The sequence below is a fragment of the Syngnathus acus genome, chromosome 12 (genome assembly GCF_901709675.1).
Source record: "Syngnathus acus chromosome 12, fSynAcu1.2, whole genome shotgun sequence".
Taxonomy (NCBI): Eukaryota; Metazoa; Chordata; class Actinopteri; order Syngnathiformes; family Syngnathidae; genus Syngnathus; species Syngnathus acus.
In genome coordinates, this window is record NC_051097.1 from 2,539,668 (window position 1) to 2,563,229 (window position 23,562).

General features: G+C 38.7%; 1 protein-coding gene across 2 annotated transcripts; it reads right to left on the reverse strand.

The window, feature by feature from the left end:
- Positions 1–4,762: 4,762 nt before the first annotated feature.
- Positions 4,763–23,449, reverse strand: ptpa (protein phosphatase 2 phosphatase activator). 2 transcript variants are annotated; one of them, XM_037266505.1, is made up of 10 exons: positions 23,344–23,448; positions 22,624–22,727; positions 21,561–21,647; positions 21,246–21,371; positions 20,774–20,891; positions 19,603–19,702; positions 19,152–19,276; positions 17,209–17,309; positions 11,606–11,713; positions 4,763–5,774 (listed from the first exon to the last, which is right to left on the reverse strand). In XM_037266505.1, the coding sequence occupies exons 1-10, from the start codon at positions 23,366–23,368 to the stop codon at positions 5,700–5,702; spliced, it is 969 nt and encodes a 322-aa protein (XP_037122400.1). In that variant the 5' UTR covers positions 23,369–23,448; the 3' UTR covers positions 4,763–5,699. The 2 variants fall into 2 exon arrangements, with proteins under 2 accessions (XP_037122400.1, XP_037122401.1); XM_037266506.1 differs by lacking the exons at positions 4,763–5,774; positions 11,606–11,713 and adding an exon at positions 15,108–15,707 and having other exon boundaries at positions 23,344–23,449.
- Positions 23,450–23,562: the final 113 nt, after the last annotated feature.

Below are 23,562 nucleotides of genomic sequence, written 5' to 3' on the forward strand. Positions count from 1 at the left end.
TGTATGCAAGAGTATCAAAGAAAGAACACACAGTCTATCTATGATGCAACTGTTGGAAATAGTGATCAACTATGCTTGATGCCAGTCCTGTAGGTGGCAGTAATAGGAATTAAAAGGTTTGTGACAACTGCAAATTAACTAAAGGAAAAGAAGTTACCTCTGACATCTTACATGGATCAGAGTCGATGCAAACGTACTCGGTATGATTGAAAATACCAAAACAATCTAAGTAGTTCAATAAAAATATGTATTATCAATAACGGTGGTAGAAGGCTGTTTCTTGGCATTCTTAACATCACTATCATGTCGCAATTATAGTAACCATTGATACTTTCAAAGCAATATAACACAAGTGTGCCTTGTACATCATTAAGAGCAGTTAAGAATCAAAATGTCATGACAAAAGCACAAACGAATCAAACAAAATGCCTCATACTCATCAAAGATGGTAATTGAATGTAACGTGTGCTGATGCGTTTTGTGACTCAAACGTGGCTTTACTTTGATGACCAGTCAGTGCCCGGAAAATGATGATGCTATCAAGAATATATAGCCTTGGGAGGACAAATTTGACGTCGAAGCAGTCCCATTGCTAATATAGTTCAGGTTATGTCAGCCAGCACCAATGATTCTGAAGGCCCTGGGCAGATTATATGGTAACTCAAAAAAAAGTCAAAGTTACATACAATCGTAGACTGTTGGAAACTGTTGTTTTCAGATCTTTCTTTTTAAATAAGAGAAAACAGTCAATGTTATGCATTTGATTGTAAATACAAAAAGTCAGTTATGATATTAAAATAGGCCTGTCTGAAATGTGGATCAACAGCTTAGTTGAATCACCATTTCACAGCCTAAACGATTCAATGTTTTCCACCACTTTTGGAAACACATTTTTATCCATCCGTCCATCATCCATCCATTTGTGTGGCATTGTTCAATGGCGTGACATGGCTGTGAAAAATAGTATATTTGCAAACAATGACAGCTGATCAAGGCCGCTGGGTAGACTCCAGATGGGCAACAAATTGTTGACACCCATCTCCAGTTTAAGTAGAAATAATGGAGAAATGAAATTACATGGTCAAATGAAATTTTGTGTCAACTGAAGATGAGAATCTACATCGCGGTTAAAGATCAGTTTGGTCCTGAATCGTAAGTCACATCGAACGTGACCAGAGCTCAGACTTCACTGTGTGCTCAGTTAACATTGGGAGGAAATTGTTTGTCACGTGTACAGTATATTGGTCGGTTTGCAATGTCAGATGAAAGATTCAAATGTTTTTTCAACAAAAAGCCATTTTTTTTGGCTAAATGTATTTGGAAGTTCTTGGTTGCAACACAAGCCACTTTGATGTAACTGTGGATGTTTGCATATTGGCATATTGGTCTTGCAGCCCATATGCGCTGGACACGTTTCACAGTGCGTGACAACAAACTATAACAAAACTAAACCCAAACGCAACCAAGAAATGGGTTGTCAGGTTATCAATATAACTGTGGTTAAAAAAAAGTATTTTTATTACCAACATTTTCTAAGAAGAAGAAACTTTCCCTGATCAGGGTTTGCCACAGCAAGTCACTCACTCCCTCACTCACTCATATGATATGTTTAACACAGTTTTTACACCAGATGCCCTGAATGAGATTTGAGAAATACGACCCACTCCCCACCCCCAGTTCTGACGTTGGTTGCACTCTGGACTGGTTGCCAGCAAATCTCAGGGCACAAATACCCAAATAACAATTCAAACCCCTCAAACAAGTCAGTCTCTTAACTTGCACGTAGGCTACCTGAATGTGATGTTAAGTGATAATGGAACCATTATCATTACCTTGTCAAATCCAAAACAGCTATTGCGCTAATGTGAACAAATTAAAGTAGACATGATGCCGAGCATTTTGAAGGTGGAGTCATCCATTCATGTGCAATAATACAAACCACACCTACACCAAAAGCCCATAACAAACTGCATGTTGTTGAATATTCAGTACCAGACTGACACGCCTCCAAACAGAATTTCAAAAACTAGGCCAAGGTCATTTGCATAATTTCATATAATATGCTTTCCCTTATTTGCATATGTTGTCATGAGAGTGATAGACAATATTTCACAACAAATGAGGAAATGTATGTTGACAATTTTGGATGTCCGTGTCTGAGAACCGTGAATTAAAAAAAGACAATTATAAATGAGCAAAGATATTGTTACTGAATCAATTCATAGAGTACCAATAAAGAATATCAATTTTCTACTACCATTTTGTTGAAGTGTTTAAAAATAGATTAAAAAATCCACCAAGTTAATTGGTCATTTGTAAAATAAAAATTATCTTGCAATTTTGCCAGATGGCCCGTGATGTAACAAAATCGGAAAATACAAAGAGTGAATACTTATTAGCACTATGTATAGCAGAATTTCCCAAGTTGTTCTATAAATAGTTTATTGATTAATAAAATAGACATGAAGATCGGCATACTTACTACTACTACTAATAATAACAGTAATAATAATGCATCTATGACAAAAGGTATATTGCTACACTTTGGATAAAAATCAACAGAACATAATGTTCACAGGGGGTCTAAGTTATCCTTCTTCACCTTTTTGAGTTTGCTTTGGTATTCTACTTCAGAAGCCTCGTCCATTGAAGTCACGAATTCAAGACCTAACACGTCGGTACAGGTAAATGCAGCTACCCCATTCCTAACATTCTTCCAAACAAGGCAAAGAAATTCAGTCCTCCTCATCTCAGACACACAACCTACCGAAAATCATCCATCAATTTTTCTATACTCCTTTATCTGTTTAGGGTTACAGCTAACTTTGAGTGAATGAGCGTCGCACTGCATTAGTCTACCATCAAGCAATTATACATAGCAACTACCATCCATCCATTTTCTATACCGCTTGTCCCCACGGGGGTCATGGGCATGCTGGAGCCGATCCCAGCAGTCATCGGGCAGTAGGCGGAAGACACCCTGAACCAGTTGCCAGCCGACCGCAGGCCACACAGAGATAAACAACCATCCGCACTCGCACTCACACCTAGGGGCTATTTGGAGTGCTCAATTGGCCTACCAAGCATGTTTTGGGGATGTGGGAGGAAAATGGAGTGCCCAGAGAAAACCCACGCGGGCACGGGGAGAACCTGCAAACCCCACACAGGGAGGGTCGGCGGTGGAATCGAACCCACACCCTCCTAACTGTGAGGTGGACATGCTAACCAGTGCGTCACCGAGCCGGTATACATAGCAACTTCAGCAGGATAAAGTAATATGCCAAAGAGGATAAAGTAATATGTCAAAGAACATTGCAGGTTTTTATTTGGAGGAAACAATGTTTAATTCCTGCCTTTTTAAGTTCATGTGCTTGAGTCTCCACAGAGATAGAGTACACAGTGAGCGGAACAACACTTGAATGAGACACTGCTTTTGGTGAATCAAAGGCCAAGCGTTTGTATTACAGCAGTGATTCATCTGTAAAACATCTTGTCGCGTCCAGTTTCAAAGACTGAAGTGGCTTTCTTTAACAAGCTTTGTATGTACCTTTGCAGATGAACAGTTGATGATGGCTGGATGGATGGATAGATAGATGGGTAGATGGATGGATGGATAGATGGATAGATGGATGGATGGATGGATGGATGGATGGATGGATGGATGGATGGATGGATGGATGGGTGGGTGGATGGAACGAAGGCAGGCAGGCAGGCCAAGTTAGCAGGCAAGGTTCCAAGGAAATCAACCATCCAGTGAAGGTAACTCTGTATCGATGAATTTTCCCGAGTCCGGTATTGGTCTGAAATTTAAACTGTGAAGTAGGTTTCAAACAGCTTTCTAATGATTTCTTAATAGTTTATAAAGGTCTTTCCAAAGGCATGTAAAGAGCTGTGTGACCACCAGGTCCTTCAAACAATTCTACCGCAGTGATTCTATAAGTGTGACTCATAAGATTAAAGGTGACCGGCAACCATGTTAGCGCTAAGGTACTTCAAAATAAGAGTTAAGGTACTTCAAAATAAGTCAAAATAGTAATAATATCAAATAAGGGTCCAATAACAACTCTATGTAAGATCAACAAAAAGTCAACTTAAGCTCAATCAAAATCAAAATATCAAATAAGTGTCCAATAACAATCAATAACAATGTCGATCTTACATAAAGATCAACAAAGAGTCAACTAAAGCTCAATCAAAGTTTCAAGTGCTCCTGTAGCACAATATTAGAGGTGGGCATAAAGTGTGTATAAAATAAAAAAAAATAAAAAAAAGGCTCTTACACATCTCATCTGTAAAGACTTCAATAGTCTAAAAGATATTTTACTACTTTCCATTTGAATATCGCGAAATCAGGACCAAGTGGTTAAACCTTTGCAAAATCGTTGGGTAATCTTCGGACGTCTTGGCAGTCACTGCAGTCCAACATCCTCTGAGTGGGGATTTCCATCTCCATGCTTGAGAGGGCTCATTGTATGAGGGAAAAAACGTTTGCACTGGAATTGTAGATTTGGAGTAGTTTGTAATGGGTGTCACATACTTTAAAGACAAATGATTAATTACACTGGCCAAATTACACTTTGTTGATTCGGCAATGGTTTCCCATAACAAGCAGACATTAAAGACAAATGCCCATTAGAGCATATAGTTAGATCTATCTAATAACAAAATTAACATTGTATTCGTTCATTTAAAAAAATTGGCTGCACATACATATATATATATATGCATGTAGGCTTACATATCTCATTAGGCAAATGACATGAGGTGCAGACACGCAAGTTTATTAAATCAGTATATGGGCAACAATCAGGCCTAAGTTATCTGAACAAAAAAATATAGATATCTGCTTGTAAGGTGAGATGAGGACATTATTAGTTACAGATCAGAGATAGAGCTGTTTCTTCAGTCCAGGTTTGATGTGCTACATTTTCATCTACCATTAAAATAAACTGAGGAACCAATCATTATCATGCCTCCTTATTCATGACTACTTATTGCGCACCTAAGATGTTAAGATGATGGGACAATCCATACAAAAAACATACACACACGCAAGCATTTGGCTTTGAAAGCAATACAATGAGAATACCTAAACTCTGGCAATTTCTGTCATCACCTGCTCTAAAGAATGCAAATCTGAAGGCAACTCAAGCATTCATTTAAAAGCAACAACAAAACATTTCATTCCCTCCCCTCTATAGCAGAGTCTGATCCAAAGTTTATCCAGGATATAAATACAGTAACAATACAAACATGATCAGAAAATAACAAATACACAACAGATGGACAATTTAGACCCTATACACAGCTAATACAAAATCTGAGTGCTCAGGCCCAAAACTGGCAAGTCTTACATGTATGCAAGCACAATCCATTGCCATTGATTCAAACATCTGGATGTAGTTGGGAGTGCACCAGTGAAGGACCTCACACCCTTTTTCTTCCAATTTGGTAAGCCTGGAACATGACGGGAATGAACAAGTATGGATTATATGGATCATTGTAATTTCAGAACGAAGTGCAGTAAGGTGCTGATGCATTTCAATGCAAGGTCCGACCACATTTGGGAAAATGGTGCTCGTGTCCGTAAGTGGAGTGCTGCAGATCCACGGTAGGATGTTCGACAAAGGGAAAATGATCGATCTGATGTGCTGGGATTGTGGCCGTTCCATCATGTTCCTTGGATTCATTCATGAGTGTCAAGGCTTTAATGGCTGGATCGACAGCAAGCTTCCAAATTTGAAGTGCTGGATCACAGGAAATTTCTCCAAACACTGAAAATGGTTACAAATAGACAAATGTTAACAGGAAAAAAAAACTGCGGAGGAAAAGTAAAATAAGTACATTTTATAGTAACTTTATAGTGTTTCCTCTACATCTTTCATCCTGTAATTTTATTTTATATTCTATTATTAGTGTAGGTTGGAATTACTCTATTGGTTCAGCTTTCATTTTAAACAATAACCCTTTTATTCCTCGCCCGTATAAAAAAAAAAGACTGGGCTGCGTCAGGAAGAGGATCGGATGTAAAAACTGTGACAATCAAATCATGTGAATGAGCCACTGACTACTTTTTCAAAAAAAAAACTGACAATCAAATCATGTGAGTCACTGACTACTTTTACATGCAGTCAATAACCCTTTTAAAACCAGAACATTGGCAGTATTCGTTTTTTAAAGTAAACGAGCGCAGAAACCCAAACATGCTCTTAAAATGTTTTTTTTTTTAAATTAAGACTAAGGACCCTGGGTACCTGTTTTCTAACCGGAATATCTCGGCTTGTAAACGCGATCGATTTACCTCCTAACAACTGCATGTTCCTGCTCTATCCGCAAGGAATCTTGGTATTTGTAGTACAAGAAATACTTGTATGCGCGTCATCCCGAGCCCTTGAATACTTGAATACAGTGATTTCTCCATGACGTTTTGACATTATATTCTGTCTCAATAAGTAAAATGAGGCACTGTGTGTATATAGACAGCATGTACATGTAAGTCCATTCATCTGGCACGCAACTCACACAAGCAGATGGAAACGATCATGGCGGAGTTCGGAGATGCAACAGAAAAGCACACTTTTGGAGCGAGGGGAAAACAGACTGTTTTATTCTTTTGGTGAGCTACATGAGTATAATGTTCTTTGTTGATAGTAGAAAGTAACAAGCGGTTGTTATCTATTTGCGCCATGACATTGATGGGTGTCGCGTGTTCAAACGGGATATTTAAATGTGCGAGTATCTTTGTCCATTGAGGCATGTAAACGGGCTATTCTGATTGTTTCAGAAACCCGAATTCTGACCTTAACTTGAATATTGATTGCATATAAACAGTCACCGCAGTGATCCCTGATAGGTAAAAAAGTTTGTTTGGGGTACTTCCAGGTGACCGACTGAGTGACTACCACCGACCTAAACTGAAATCAATGACAAAAACTTGTGGAGTTTGGTTTGATTTCACTGCCAGATATCCCCTAAAAGGTTTGAGTACTTTAGGCCGAGTAACCACCTCGACAGAAACAGACTAGAAATCCAAACCTCCATCTTCGGGTTTGAAGGTACTATGTATGAAATTGGGTGACAGTTGTTTGAGCTATTCAGTAAAACATTGAGTTGGTCAGCTAACTAAGATCAGCTTTAGTTTAGGCAGTGCTAATACTAGCTAGCATATGCCAATTCACCATCAAAAAAGCATGCCCGTGCCATCAAACAGAGCAACAGAAATTACTAGTAATTCGCCAGCCTGTATGAACTTCCTTAATGTTTGTTTTTGAATCAGGTTACCTGTTGAAATTTTTTTTTTGACAGCCACTTTAATCCATAGGTGTCAAAGTCAAGGCCCGGGGGCTAGATACGGCCCGCCGAATCTTTTCATGTGGTCTCCGAAGACAAATTGTGCATCAACTTCATCTGTCAATATTAAAGTTACAAATTCTCTTCACTTTTAAAAAATACAGATATTGCTAACAATTTTTGTTACCATTGATCTTTTAAAAATATTTGAACAGTCTTTACTAGTCTCCGGTTTCAAGCTTAGTTATTCATCAGTTTGTTGACGGTCGTAATGGCCCTCCAAAGTCAACTATGACTATGATGCGGCCCGTGACAAAAATGAGTTTGACACCCTTGCTTTAATCAGTCAAGCTACGCTACAGTATTTGAGAAGGTTAAAATAATTATTCAACTATTTATCCGTCTTCACAATGCTCTGCCTTGGTCGTATGACACAAGGCTTGTTTACCAGTGGTGCCAAAATCAGAAGTCAGACTTGGAAGTAGGTGTCAAACGTGTGATTGTCATGGTGAAAGGGTCTATACGATCCACTAAATAGACCAACTTAAGGTTCCAGCTCTTCTGAGAAAATTATCATCACCAACTACAGTGAAAACGGCAACTACAAATGAACCCATTGAGTTGACCTTGACCCGAAAGGAGTTTCGAACCTCATTTTGAACATGTTGGAAATAGTTCATTTCACAAGGTCTTTGTGTAAGGGGACATGGTCTGCTGTGGAGGCAGGGTGGGGCTTTGGGCAAGCTGCAGAACGGGTTGTGGTGGTTGGACGCTGCATGAGCTATTGAATGTACAAACTCATGGTGAGATCCTGGTGAGTACTTCAACACTTTGTGGGCAATATGACTCATCTAGCATTCCAAACGTAACCGGCACTGTACATTGAAAGTCCTGTCTCAACTTGATAAATTTGGACTTTTTAACAATTACACTATCCACTGCCTCTTAAAAGCATGAAAAAAAGAACATCTTCTAAAATCTCCACTTTATTTTGGATGTACAAGTATTTACTCTGAATTAAAGAAAAAGCAAACGTTAACCAGTGTTTATTTATGGCACCATTACTGTGGCCAGCTGAGACATTTAACTTACTTTTGGATAAGCCCCTGGAGAACATGCAATTGGTGTTTCCTTACTAAGTGATATTGCCAACTACTGGCAAGACATTGTTTTTGCAGAAGAAAAGTTTGTATCTCTTCATGCAACGTTACAAGGGATGTCCCAATCTCATTGTTTGCTCCCAAGTCCAAATGACATAACCTTGAGTATTTGCTTGCACTAAGCCAATGCCAAATTGTAAAAAATGGAATTGTAAAAAAAAATAAATAAAACCCTGATCATTTTCAAATTGACTCAAGTGCTTTTTTTTTCATTTGAATAAAGGAATCCCAATACCCTTTCCAAGTCTAGTAGCAGTAGTTGAAACCAAGAAAGCTCAATATGTTTATAGCATATCAGTGGTGCAAGATTAAATTAAAAAGTTCTATTATTATTAAACTAAAATCTACAAAAAAAAAATTCTAGTTAGCGCAGCGGTTAAAAAAAAGCACTTAACTGGTCAATGATTCAATTTGATGGTGCAAGATCGCTTGAGTAAACACGGTTAACTCCACCTCAACCAACAAAGCCACGTCAGCCTGTCTGGTAAAAAAAAGAGATGTATTTGAGATATCGTCTCTTTCATTTTGTCAATTACCTCACCCCAGAATTCTATAGGTGATTTGAGGTCTTTCTTTTTTGGTTCATGTATGAACAAATTAGTTGTACAACTGGTTTTTAGAAGTTTGAATAAATGGCAAGCGTTCTTGTGGAACTCCAGAAACGTGCTTTCTGCCCTGTTGTTTTACTCCATCACACAAACTGAATCGTTTCACTGTGTAAGATAAAACTATTGTAATTCCATTTGCAGTACCTTTGGACCTCAACATTATAATAACACCGAACATCTAAAAATTGTATGATCGGTTTGGAACGCTAAAAGATACCATTAAAATACTTTTTGACAACATGAACATTTTACAGTTATAATGGTTGGACTCTGGAAAGGTTTTTTTGTTTTGTTTAAACTGGATTCACTTGCAATATCAGAAAGCTCGTCAACTGAGCATTTGAGATGGAGCGATCATATCTCACAAATTAATCCAAACCTTGAAACTATCTCCATCCAAATGAGTTTGTTATTTTATGCCTTTGGAAACATTAGCCCCTTCCAGACAGTTAAGTGCTGGATCCTGCTTTCCCCAGCCCGAGTAGAACTCTGCCCAAAACCTTCTGTGGGGCCAGCAAAAGGGAGTGAGGAATGCGAGTCTGCTGATGGTTGCTCCAGGCTTGGAGGAAGGTCGGGAGAGAAGGAGGGGTGGATTTAATGAAGGGAAAGGCAGTGGAGAAGGAGAGGGGGGAGGGGGAGGCAGACAGCTTGGCCCCTCAGCTCTTTGGGAAGACTCGCAGGCTGCTCTGGAAAACACAGGATGTGGGCATGCAAGCGGGAGAAGGCTTAGCCCCCCCCCCCTCATACCCCACCCCCTACCGCCCACACACACGCACACATGCACACAATTCCATTCTCGCCGTTCCTCTCTTAACCCTTTCCTTCCTCTTCTCTTGCCTGCAGATGGTTAAGGTCTTGAGTTTCTCTAATGTCTTTTTTTTTTAGTCACAAGAAAATAGTGATTCCCTAGTGAGACTTAATGAAATTTACAGACACCTGAATTCAATTTTTCAACAAGAAATAAGATTAACAAATACTTTGAATGAAACAACCCATGACAATGCAATATCAACCTATTCGTGATTTACTGACTAAAAAGAGGTAAAACATTTGAGCTATACCACACAAAAAAAATCTGACATCAAATCACTTATTGGTAATCTCAATCTCATTTAACAGTACCTGTTACCTGCATTCCCGGTTAATTAGCGCATCAAAGGCCTATTCACATAGCAGTTGCGGTTTACCCCATTAAAATAATTAGATGCGTGGCAAAGTGACACAATGGCATTGAATCTTGCTTGGGTGTTAAACTTCACAATTCTCTCATGCCAGTCAGTATTCCGCCTGTTGCTACGTCAGAAGCTGGCAAAATGATGGGTCAACTTCAACCCTCTCAAACCTTCTCAGGGCTTTCACACTGGACAGAGAACCAGGGAGGGAAAATTGTGAAAAAGGCGACATATATGGCCAGAGTTGCACATACATAGTCAAGTTTCCGCCCATGTGTCCAGCTCAGTTCATTTTGTGGGATTGTGGCAGAGATTTGTAGATTCAGATCAAATTTAGGTTTCCAGCACTGGGTGTAATTTCACGTGCATGGAGTTAACTCCATTAATTATCAAGTTAATAAGACGGGAGCATGCCGATGAATTAAACAGAGAAGAAAAGACCCAATGAGGAGTGCTACAATGTCGACCAACCAATAGACCTTGTCTAGCTCAATCCTCAATGGCAAACCCTAATGCAAGAACCTGGGACAGTGTTGGCTGAATGTTATGGCAATAGAAAGCCTGTAAACTGAACAAACATACACCCTTCAATGGAATTACATTTTATGTGTGTCTCTTACCAACTACAAACATCTTATTCTGCAGTATGTCCATGTGGCTAAAAGTGCTGCAGTAGAAGGGTGGCTCCTTTAAGAGAGCAAGGCATTTATACTGTGGCTGAAACCAAGAGGGAGGGGGAAGCAGACAGGAGCAGGGAGCAGAGTGGAACAGGGAGTAGACAGCTACCAGAACAGCAAGTCTAAGTTAACAGTGATGTGAGTGAGCGCACTCTGGTTTGAAAAATCTGACATTCAAAGTAAAGTGACCCGGAAGTTAGCACAACTACCCGTTCAGAGGCTTTGCTTTCTTTGAGGTAATCCCAAGGAAATATTCCAGTAAGAAATATGATCACACCATTTCAGTTCACTACGGTATGTTCGAAAACATAACAAATGCGAGTGTGACATCATACATGTAATCAAGAGTATTTTCTAATAACATGTTTTGGTGTTCTCTCAATACATGTACATATGGGAATGAGAATTGTCCATGTGCAGTAATGAAAAGCCTGAAATGTGCCTAACTATCAGTGCTGCACCCTGCCAACTCACTGGAAAGTACCAGAAAAAAAAAGGATGGGTCAGCCTTAGGCCATGTTTCCACCAAGTAGCAAAGTTCTATTCTGTTCTCAATGGTGTGACTTGGATCGGTAAATTCTTTGCCAAACCTTTCAATTCACTTCAATGAAGAATGGTGGATATATTCAATACAAAGGCAATTATCTTTAAATTCTATAAAACAAAGGAGAAGCGGAAAGGATAATTCTTTAACTCACCTCAGCTTTGTACATTCTAATTAGACCCTGGTTAACTTTTGACCAGGAAGGAACAGCACTGATGTTCCACAGCTGGTTGGAGTGCTCAGCAAAGGGACCCGTCTTCATCTACAAAAATTCAATAAAAGATGGAAGACAAGACATAAAGCATTGCAGGTGCGGCATTGCTATACTGAACTACGGGTAATACAGTTGAAACGAAACATTTCAAGTAGTGGTGGTTGTCTTGGGGATTCTCATAGGGTTCGTCAAACACACAAGATGCCTTTCCTGAAGCAACATTAATCCAGCATGGAACAGATATCGAGGTGGTGCGACTGTGTTGAAGAAAGTTGCCGGGATACGACCCAGCACTGGCCTCATTCCAGGCAACAATGTGCACCACTAAACTGTCAGTTCCCCTTCAAGTAATAATGCAAACCACATTTAGTGGGGAACAAAACCCTCCAAACAACTCTGTTCATATAGCTACAAGATTTTAGTGACATAAAATAACACTAAGATACACTTTAAAGGTTTTTCCACCATTAATGAGAACAGTGGCATGCAGTCAGGAACTTCAAAACCTCTGCTGGTTCAAACACTGTCAAAAGTACAGCCCTACGTTTACAACTTTCATGAAATGAAATTTATTTCCAAAGATTTTTGTTTTCAATTGACAGAATGCGGCCTGGCTGCGCAGCGTCCAGTCATTTGTGGGTTAATCCTTTTTTTTTTGTCCAATTAGATTACAGTTTAAGTGTGTTGCCATGCAAAAATTACATAGCTAAGGCCTTCAGAATCCAGAATGTTGGTGTTGAGCACGCACGCACGCACGCACGCACGCACGCACGCACGCACGCACGCACGCACGCACGCACGCACGCACGCACGCACAGGTCTAGGTCGACTAGGTCATTTCAAACTGGAAATTGTTTGGGCCACTTTCAGGGCAATATGTATGAGTGGAAAAGTGAGCACAGACAGACAGGGACAAAGAAAAGAGGCCTGGTGCATCTGCATCAGCATCCCTCATGAGTGGGGTGTATGTTATGTAGTTTTTACATCGATAAGCATTGAACATCTGCCATTGAATGTGACCTCAAACCTGGTTAACAGAAGTGAATAATAAATAATCATAATAATTTTAAAAGAGGAAATAAATTAAACAACTGAGATAATGTAGTTGCAGAAGTGCACACACCCTCTTGGAAACGCGACTGTGTTTAGAATGAACAAATAATAATTATACTCATCACCGAGCACAAGCCAAGCAACGCAGAGAGCTTCCACATAATCAGAGGCATCTTATTGTTCAAAGGTACCAGTCAGTAGAAGGGTACAAAATAGTTACCAAGACAATAAACCATAAAACACAGTGAAGACAGTCATAAAGTGGGGAAAAAAGTGGCATAACAGTGACACTAACAAAAACTGGACATCTCTTCAAAATTAATGAAAAGATTAAAGACAACAGGTCAGGAAAGCTGTTAAGAGTCTGACAGCAATATTAAAGGAGCTGCAGGAATTTCTGGCAAGTACTGCCGGTTTAGTCCGTACATGCGACAGCAATCTACCATCTTATATGATTGGGCTTTTGGATGGGGTGGCAAAATGGAAGCCTCATTTTTAGAAAGACAGAAAGAAAAAGAAAAAATACTTAAAATCGTCCAACACAAGTGTAAGACAGTGTGTTATGTTTTGATTAAACCAAGAATAAACTTTGGCCATATTCAAAAAGTTATGTTTGGTGCAAACACAAAACATCTCATCAACAAAAGAACACCACAGCTACAGTGGAGCATATGTATACTGTATCTATGTACTTTTTATAGTGTATGACTTGAAATTTAAATTTGGGTCTTTTTACTCTCCTCAGCTCTGACTGTCTGAAATGAATCACAATGTACATTAGCAGGAGCAACACAATGTGTAATTAATTATTTTTGTTTCACAATTGTCACACAAAGTACAAGTAGTACACTTTTATGTCTTTGCACAGACACTCTTGCAAGCAGAATTGCAGGCTCAGCTGCAACTACCAAAAAAGGAACTCGACTTTCCATCATGGACAAGTACAGACTAGCTGTTTACATGTAAGCAATTCAGTTTAAAGTCCTCAGCTACTACATCATACACACGTTGTATGAACCTGTTAATTGTCCCACTTAATTGCAAGTTTTTAAAATATGCTGAGGCTGGTTTCCAGGAGCATTTAACCAAGTAAAAGACAGAAAACAAAAGGTAAAGGTCATTTCAGTGAAACGGAAATCTCAATACGTAGAAAAAAATGAATTTATGAATGAAGTTATATGCAGTTTTCCAAATATATTTCCCCAAGCGCAAAAGAACCCAAACCCAGACCCTGGGGCATCAATCTAACAACCCCCTCCTTTTTCCATTCCACCCCCACCGAGACTTTCCATGGCCTTGCATGCGAACACAAGGGGGGAGGGGCATGGAAGAGGGAGGAAAGGTGGGTGGAGACAGCCCATATTCCCTGGAGGAAGGAGTGATTCACAGCAGCATGTGGGGAAGGAAGTGACTCATGTTTAGGCTGATGCATGCACGCACACACATAGCCTTGTGTGTGAATTAAAAACGGAATTTGCGTTCTGTTGAAGCACCCACATGTGCGGAAACCAAGAATATAGTTCGCTAGCCATATGGAGTTTGTATGCTGGCAAGACAATGTAACATGTATGCCTTTCCCACATATATAGTCAGATTTAACACTTTGCATTCCGTTCGATTTAAGTTCATTTTAATACTGTACATTCAGGTGAAATCATTAAAGTGTAGTGAGATTCACTATTAAAGTTGAACCTCAAGGTACAAACTTGAGTGGTTCCATGAGCCCATTTGTAACCTGATAAGTTTAGAAATTGAAATGGTTTTTCCATTCAAATGGATAGAAATGCAACCAGTGTGCATCTTAAAAACAAATGAGGCAATATAGAAATACGTGAAAACAAGAAATAAGACCTAACCTAAAAAAAACAACCATTATGGCTCAAGTTTGATAAAGGGAAAAGGGGGGGGGATTACAGGCAGCTCCTCCAAAAAAAAAGTATTGTTCATAATAACATGGGGAACTTCAGATTCAAGTGTATTTTTTTTTCCTCTCGATTTCGGTTTCTTTAGTTCTTTATTTGATTTTGGCATACTGATCCAGAAAAATTCCAATAAATAAATTAACAAATAAATAGTGTAATGTCACATTGTCATTTGTGTGTTGTGAATTTCTTTTGATCATTTTTATAATTTTTACTTTTATAGCTGCCAGTTAAGCGCTTTGTTTACTTGTTTGGCTAAAGTCCAGTGGGTCAACATGGGACGTTCTTCCGTATTTATTCATAAAACGTGGCTGCTTCTGGCATCAGTGAACGTATTGTTCCTTAATGGAACCTTCACCTCGTGACATCACGCATAGATGGCTACTTTGACGTAAATGTACTGATATTACACAATCTTTGTCCACATTTCAATAAATAATATACACTGTAATCGTGTTTTTTTTGGGGGGGGGGGGGACAATTTTCAGACATCTTTCAACACATCATTCACAAACACAACAGCTATTAGATTTGTGACTGGATAATCAAGGATGTGGAGGCAGAAATTCCGCCAATGCACCAGCTTTCCGCCTTATTTTCAGTTTACAGAAATGTGTTCTGCACATTGGCAATGATAGTAGCGCAAGCGTGAGAAACACAACATAGATCCACCAACTTGTCCATGCCAAGACATTTTGGGTTTAGAAAATAACACCAAATGAAACATGAGGTGTTTAAAAATATTTACTACATAATTTTCTTAGACCATCAAAGAGGGAATAATTTGTTGTTTGCATGAATTATATAAAATTTCTCAACTGATTTTAGAACTAAAAAAACTGCATTAAAAAATACATTTTTACATTAAAAAGATATTTTAACAAAAAACATTTTTACAAAATATCCAGGCAGCAGCAAGGTGGACACTGATGACCCTAGTGAGGATAAGCAGTACAGTGAATGTATGAATGCATATTACCCATGCAGTAAAATGCAGACATATATTTTAGTATGAAATGGAATTTGAAGTTTTCAAGCTGCTCACCAGGTTTGAATGTAGCCTCCATCTGTCACAAAAGTGTGACGGGTTATTCTTGATGCAGTGTTAAATGTTTTAAAATAATAATTTTAAAAAATTACAGAAGAAATTGGGCCAAAGGGGGGGAGGGGCGATTTAAAAACAAAGAATTTCCATAATGGTCATACAGTTTTAACATATAACAAAAACAGTCTTTTTTGTTATCGACACCCCCCCCCCCACACACACAAGTCACATGTCCCTGAGGCTGAAATTATATATTTATTGTTTGTTCCTCAAAGCTACCACTGCTATTAACAGCACGGCAGCTCCAATTGTGTCAACAACTAAAGAAATTCCAAAATGTTTTCTAAAAGTCTGTCTGTGATGTATGGATAAACCTCAGAGGTGGTAATTACACAGAGTAACATGGAGGCCACTTCGACACACCAGCAGCACCCTTTCTAAACTGTGAGGAGGGCAGAACAGGTCAAACGGGAAGGAGAAGAACGAGGGAAGGAGGCAGTGTGTCTGAGTGGGAAGGAGGAAAAGGATGTAGCATGCTCTACCAACACCCCTCCCCTCTACTTCCCTCCCCTCCTTTTCCTCCCAAAAACAAAAACAAAGCGTCCAGTTCCTGCCCTGGCACATAACCAAGAAAATCCATCTGCTTTTCCCTGAATAAATCCCTCTCTGCTTGTCTTAACTTTTCGATTTAGTTATTGTCCTAAAATGTCTTTGAAACATCTATATTATCCAGATTATTAATTTATATTGTTATTGCAAAATGTTAAATATGCCAATTGCGGGAAGCAGTGATGAGATACAAGTAAAACAATGCAGTTGACGTACAACCATAACTAATAGGAACCTTTGGCTATTACGATCTCCATTTGAAAGACAGTGGCTCTTACTCACCAACTGAGCTTGTGAAAAAACTGGCCCATGGCTAGGTTTTCATTGACGCATTTGCTGGGCCAAGCCGATTGGTTCTCAGAAGCAGGTTGGGGGCGTGCATAGGGAGCGAGTGTCACCAGAGTGCTAAGCATTTGCAATCTTCATACCAATATGCTTTATCAGTTGAGTTTTGATTTTTACAGAAAATGGGTTTGTGGGCAGACTTAATTTTTATCTTTTAAAAGCAACATGTTTTTTCCCCTTAAACATTAGTTTTCAGCCACTACTGGTAAGACAAAGATGGGAAAGACCGCTCTTTGGAAATTATGTCCAATATCACTTTAATATAACAACACGTGTGTGTGTGTGTGTGTGTGTGTGTATATATATATATATATATATATATATATATATATATTTATTGTTTAAGAGTGATCTTGAATAGATAAGAATGTATTGAATATCAATCAACTGACAAAAAAAGCTCCAGCTACAATTGAACTTCAACCAAGTCATGAGTTGAGTTCCCACATTGAGGTGTAAAACTACCCCTTAAATACTAGATCAGATTTGAAATTGCACCATTAGCGCATACTAAATTTTACAGATCATAAAGAAGGTTTATGAAAATATAAGAAGTTTGATTTTCCCACCTCATTTATGAACTTGATGCACTCCAGAAACATGTAGTCTTGCCGCTGTTCATTTACCACTCTCTCGTCAACAAAGTGCCGAGGTTCTAGGGTTGGGTGATCTATGGGAGACAATGCTGCAAATTTAGATATTCACCATCAGGTGTCACTATTTGTCTTCTCATGGTCACATTTCAACACACTTCAACATTGCTGAGGTCAAGTGAGAGAGATCTACAATTCAAGTAAGCCCCCACATTTGTTAAGTTGCAACATTATTCAATATAATTTCACCTTATGACTCTATAATTAGGAGCCAACGATGACAAGTGTGTTAAACAAAACAAATGTACAATGTACTGTATTTACTATTTATCGACATAAGTATTCATAAGTATATAGTCGATAAGATTTTACAGATACTATGCAGTGACACTAACATAATCTCTGGTTCTTGATTACTTTTGATACACTGCATGTCTTATATAATTTCTTTTACAAAATTTGTGAATACCTCACAGTTGACAATAGCGGGACTATTGTAGTATCTACATAGTACATTACAACAACAACAACAACAACAACAACAACGCGTAAGGCTAAAGGAACTGTCTGATGGGCTCAGAGACAGACCTGGGCAAAAATCTGCTTCATTTTAAGTTCCCATCGTAGTCTCCATCCATAAAAGGAATCAGTTTGTGACGAATGAGCTCTTTCTAGAGCAGGGATGGGCAACATTTACGATTACAGCCACATTTGAGCAAATGTACTTAATTTCTTCTCATTAGGTTGAGTACTGTGTTATACATTGGCAACTTAAGACTAAACCCAACGGGTATACAGACATCAAGCAAAGTTGTCAGAACTAACCAACTGTCTTTAAAAAAAAAAAAAAAAAAAAAACACATTCAAAACTGTTCTTTCAATGACAGATATCTGTTGTACCACCAAGGCTGACCTATGAGAGGTAGAGCATCTAGGACAGTGGAAAATATAAAAAGAAATGCAAGGAGCTAGGCTAAACCTAGTGTGTCTCTAGATTGCCGGTGCAAATTATTCTCATCATTTTTGTGTTACTTTTTACAAAATATAATGAAAATCAAAGGAAAATATGCTTATTCTTCAAGCAATTTCCTGTATGCAAGGCATTTTTTATAGCATTCTACTTGTTTCATTTAGTCCCTTCAAAATAATAGGGAATTTTAAGTTAGAAGTTATCGTAGGTCTTGAGAAATCCCACCTTAGAATAAGAGATATCATAATTCTATAGGCTAGGTGACATAAAAATCACAACTAGTTTTAAGTTAAGTTAACTTAAGTTAAAGTCCCAATGATCGTCACACACACACCTGGGTGTGGTGAAATTTGTCCTCTGCATTTAACCCATCCCCGTGTGATTTTAATCCATCCCCTGGGGGAGAGGGGAGCAGTGAGCAGCAGCCTAGATTTAGTTTTCTGAAATCTTGCTAAGTCATATATTTCTGTTCTATTTAAGATCAGTTTGCAACATTAAGATAGTTCTCATTTTATTACTATTTTTCAAGCTGATGTTTTATTGTTAGTCGCTCCTCTATTTGTGTCCAACAAATTATTTGCTATTTGTGATCGTTTTCGATCAAGGCGTTAAAATTACTTTCAACACCTAGAGACATAAAAAAAAACAGGCATTTGTTGAGTTGAAATTAGAAGGGTGGGAATTGCTCAAATCTGTTCTTATCATGAATACCTTTGCAGCATTTTGATCTCACCATGTCAGTGATTTGAATGATTGCCAATTAGGCCCGTCGTGGGGCACACAGCGCAAATGCGGCCTGTCAGTTGCCCATACCTGTTCGAAAGTAAGCTGCCTGACCAGAAACTGAGCAAGATAGAAAAAGAGACGTTGACGCAAACGACTATTGCTTGTTGGCAGCAGGAAAATAAAAATATGATCCCCCCACAGGTTAGTTAGAAAATCTTCTTACCAACAAATTGTGAGCTACCCCATATGAAAGGTAGAAACTGGAAGTCATCCAGGCCCCATACACCTTGGCTTCCTGCTGGTTCCATTCTGTAGGTCCTCTGAAGTTTCCGCATCACTGAGAGATACCTAAGAAGAAACACATGGTACATTGGTCATAAATTGAATTGACAAGGGGTAAGTGATGAACTGGGAGTAACACAAATCTCTGGAATGCAATGTATTTCCCCCTGAAAAGTTGTTAATTCTGGTTAAAGAAAACAAAATCTGAAGCTATGCTTATGGTTTATTGTCTAACCTTCAATAACAGACCAATAACACCTAGTCCACAGTAACCACTTACTTTTTGTAAGTTGTTAATTCTGGTTAAAGAAAAAGTCTGAAGCTATGCTTATGGTTTATTGTCTAACATTCTATAACAAACCAATAACATCTAGTCCACAGTAACCACTTACTTATTAAAAACTTTGAAAACAATAGCCAGCTGATCATCTACTTTAAGAGCTCCAACTTTGCAGAGACAGCAAAGGAATGCAGCAAAAGCAGCTTCATGACCTGAAAAGGAAAAACATGATGTGAAATGTGACCAGAAATGTGGAATGTGCAGTTTTAGTTTGTGAACCAAATGGGAAATGAGACTCTTGAGGAATTAAATATGATAATACAGTGATGATATATTTTTCTATAAATTGTAAGAGTCAGTGAAGGTCAATGTAGTTGGTCAATCTTTCATTTGTATACAGTAGATTTGCGTTCATCAATTTGTTTTCTAACTGTTTCACATGAAATTCAGGAAAGGGGCTTCTATCAAACCCCCTTGATGAACAAAGCAACAACGTTAACCAACCACGGTGGATTTTTCGTTTGTTTCGTTTTATTCAGATTTTGAAACAGTTTTTTCCCTGAGGAAATAATGAAAAAAAAAAAAAAAAAAATGAAAACATAGTGTGCTCATGATTGCTACTCATGAACTCCCTCACTCACTCATATTTCTAGAAAGCAACCAACCATCCTGTAAGTAGCCTTTTCAGTTTTCGTGCTCTTTCTGAAACACCATAAAGTGCCACAAGATGGCATTGCAAATATTGCTAATAAACAAAAAGGTGCTTTGGCGCCATCATATGGCATCTTGGTGGCAAGGAACTATGTTAAAGTGAATCAAACATGCTTCAATCAGATATGCCAAAACTTTTTCTAGTCGGAGAGTACTACATTGGCACTATTTCGTGGCATCTTTAGACAATTATGAACTTTTGTCAAGAGTGGTTGGGGGTGCCAATTGTGGTTTTTCAGTATTTGCAGGAGGGCCCTATAAAATTAAAGGGGATCAAACAGTCTTGACTAAAAGAGCAAATGACAGATGGAATACAGCAGTGATTTACATTGAAGAATTGCCTTAAACATCTGTTAAAATGAAGTAGAATCAAGTTAGTATAAGGGACAAGATGGCAGTTCGGAAATTGGAATTTGGAGCAGCTTTCGATGCTGAAATGTATGACCCAATGACCATTGTACACCATGTAAACCATTGTAGTGACTTCCATAGGTTTAGTTAAGTCCATACTCTTTGAAAATCAGAGCCTTTTCTTTTTGCGGAGCTATGAAAAAAACAAAACATACAAATACCTGTTCCGTAGTCTATTCTGGTGGAGTTTCCCACAGACTCTTTCAGGTAGACGGCGATCTCTGGAGCTGCAGATTGTTTGTCAGCAGGTAGCAATGCTGATACCAAGGCTTCTGCATCCTGCCAACAACACCATTACTTGCAAGTATCTCCAAAAGATACTGAGCATCTACTAAAACCTGAGTGGGTCAATATTGAGATTTGTGGATTGGATGAGTGACTCTGCATACAAATTCTACAAAACTTCGACTGAAAGTACTTACTGCATGAGCCTATCATGGACTGTGTAACATTGTACATTCATACTAATTTGCATGTAATTGCATGTATGAAATTCCCACACATCCACATCTCAGGTTTAATTGTATTGAACTCGTGAAATTCTGCACACACACATCAGACCTGTCATAAAAATCAATATTTTAGACATTTAGTACGACATAGACTGTGTTTGGTGTATGCATGCCGACTAACCTGGTCTAATTGAGTAAACCAGGTTCTGAAGGCTTTATTTCCAAAGCGGGATGGCTGGTCAACAGGAGGGGTCTCATTTATCCATCGGTCCAGAGTGTCCAAAAGATCTAGTAACTTCTCCACCGTCTGTCAAACAAAAAAACAATGACTATAGTTAATGACAGAAGACCACCAATAAACAAAACTACCACTTCTTCATTAAACATTAAGTATAGATGTTAGCATTAATGTACACACTACATAAGCCCCAAAAAAAGAAAAATGCTTTTATACATCACAAAACAATTTCCCTGGTTTTAAAAAAAGACAACATACCTCAGACACTTTATAAGCACAAGTTAGCTTCTTTCCTTTCACACTTTCATTAAGAGTCAGAATGAATCCCATGTAGTCAGCATAAGCCTGTAATAAGGATGGAAATCTGCAGTTAAGGAAACGTTTACAATTACTGACCATGATAGAACAGCATTTCTAAAGAAAAAAAGATGGCATCAACAGTCCATCATTCAAACTGGCCATCTTAGTTTTTTTTCCACCGGGGTCACTGTGCTGTGTGCAAGAGACAGATGCCGGAGTGCCAGCTTCTGATGTCGGATCAGATATGTAACAGAAACAAAATGCTCCCAGCTGCGAACAGTTTAAAAATACTGCCCACTTAATTGTTCTTGCCGTTTTCGGTTGAGATAGCTGTGACTATTGCCATACATCTAATTTCGGAATAATAGATTTCTTGATACGAGTTGCTCCTGACACCTGACGAATAGCACTTTTCCTTGCACACTGACTTTTAAATTTGCCTCATGGTGTTGCGCTATACTGTACTGCTGCTGTTTTGTGATGCTTATTTGGTCAGTATATACCGCTCCCCATTCTGTGTAGATCAGGGGTGCCCAAACTTTTTCAGCTCGCGAGCTACTTTTGAGAAAAAACAGGGTTCTGACAATTGGAGGGAACTCGCGAGCTAGCGAGTGTTGTGTTGTTAGCGCCGTTGTTTGTACACGCGTCAAGTGCGAAAAAAAATAAAAACATTTTAATATCACGCGATCGACCAATAGTGGCTTGGCGATCGACGGGTCGATCGCGATCGACGTATTGGGCACCCCTGGTGTAGATGGTAATCCATTGACAGCTTTCTATTTATAATTGTACTGGATTTAATTGATCTCCACCTTCTTGGCCAGATCACCCTGAAATAAGAGATCTTGGTCTCAATCTGGTTCGGGAAAAGTTCTGATTGATTGAATTTCATTAATGTGGCGATCCTGCACTTTGCTTCTGTGATTTGTTTTAAAACAACAGGTTAATCAATCCATGCTCCACTGTTATGGATCTAATGTGTAGATTTACCAGCAATGCTGTCTACCAAAAGGACATTTACCTTAGACCGCTTCCACTTGGCCATGTCGGGCACCATGCTAATTTCTTTCTTGGGTACCATGAAGGGCATTGTAATCTCAAGTGCTTTATCCTCAGAAATGGCTCCTACAAAAAGATGAGATCACTTTGAAATGTGAAGAAACGTAAAAGTTGTAGGCTACCCCAATAACACTATGTCTGTGCTTGTTCAATATTTGTGCTTTTTAATTTTATGAACTTTAGCAGGACAGGGATCTACGATGGTGGTGACGTAGAAAGGTGATCTGACACATTTTAATTGTGGCAAGCACGTCAGCCTTACTTTACTTCTGGGTTTCAACTCAGCACTAAGCTTTCTGTGCAGTTGCATGTTCTTCCTGTGTTAATCATTTTCTCGAGGTACATGCATGACATCTTAAAGACACTCCTCCATTTAAATTATTATTAAGTAAAGGTGACAGATTATCTATTAACTGGACGAACTAAATGATCAACTAACCACGTATGCGTGAATGACAAAAATTCTACTTCTTTACACGTGCATTACGAAAATAAAAGGTTTGTTTGTGGAGTCCCCAAGACTTGAGATTGTAATATGTATGCAGTGACTTAACAGTTACACGTCGATGTACAATGAGTACATACTGTATACGTTCAAATCTTCCTAAATGTTAACGGTGCATGAGGAGAAGCAAAACAGAGTTCATAGATCCCTACAACATACATCCCAGTTGAGTTGTACCTGACTGCTGCTCTGATTCCGCCATGTCGAAGTCGTCGCTCTTCTTCGTGGATCACAGAGGGGGGAAATACTGGGGATACGACTCACTACCGCCATCGTTTTTGGCTACGTTTACAAAACAAACATTTTAGCCAATGCTGTTTATATTCGCCTTGCAGAGACAAAATAGTTTCCAATTCATTAGTGATTATTGATAAAACTCTAAACATATTAAACATG

What these genes read in the sequence shown, in the direction of transcription:
- ptpa (XM_037266505.1), bottom strand. Translation starts at nt 23,368, where the DNA reads ATGGCGGAATCAGAGCAGCAGTCAG. An exon ending in GGAATCAGAGCAGCAGTCAG is followed by an intron (nt 22,728 to 23,343) that starts GTACAACTCAAC and finishes ATCTTTTTGTAG; the next exon opens with GAGCCATTTCTGAGGATAAA. An exon ending in GCATCAAGTTCATAAATGAG is followed by an intron (nt 11,714 to 17,208) that starts GTGGGAAAATCA and finishes GAATTTTTGTAG; the next exon opens with ATGAAGACGGGTCCCTTTGC.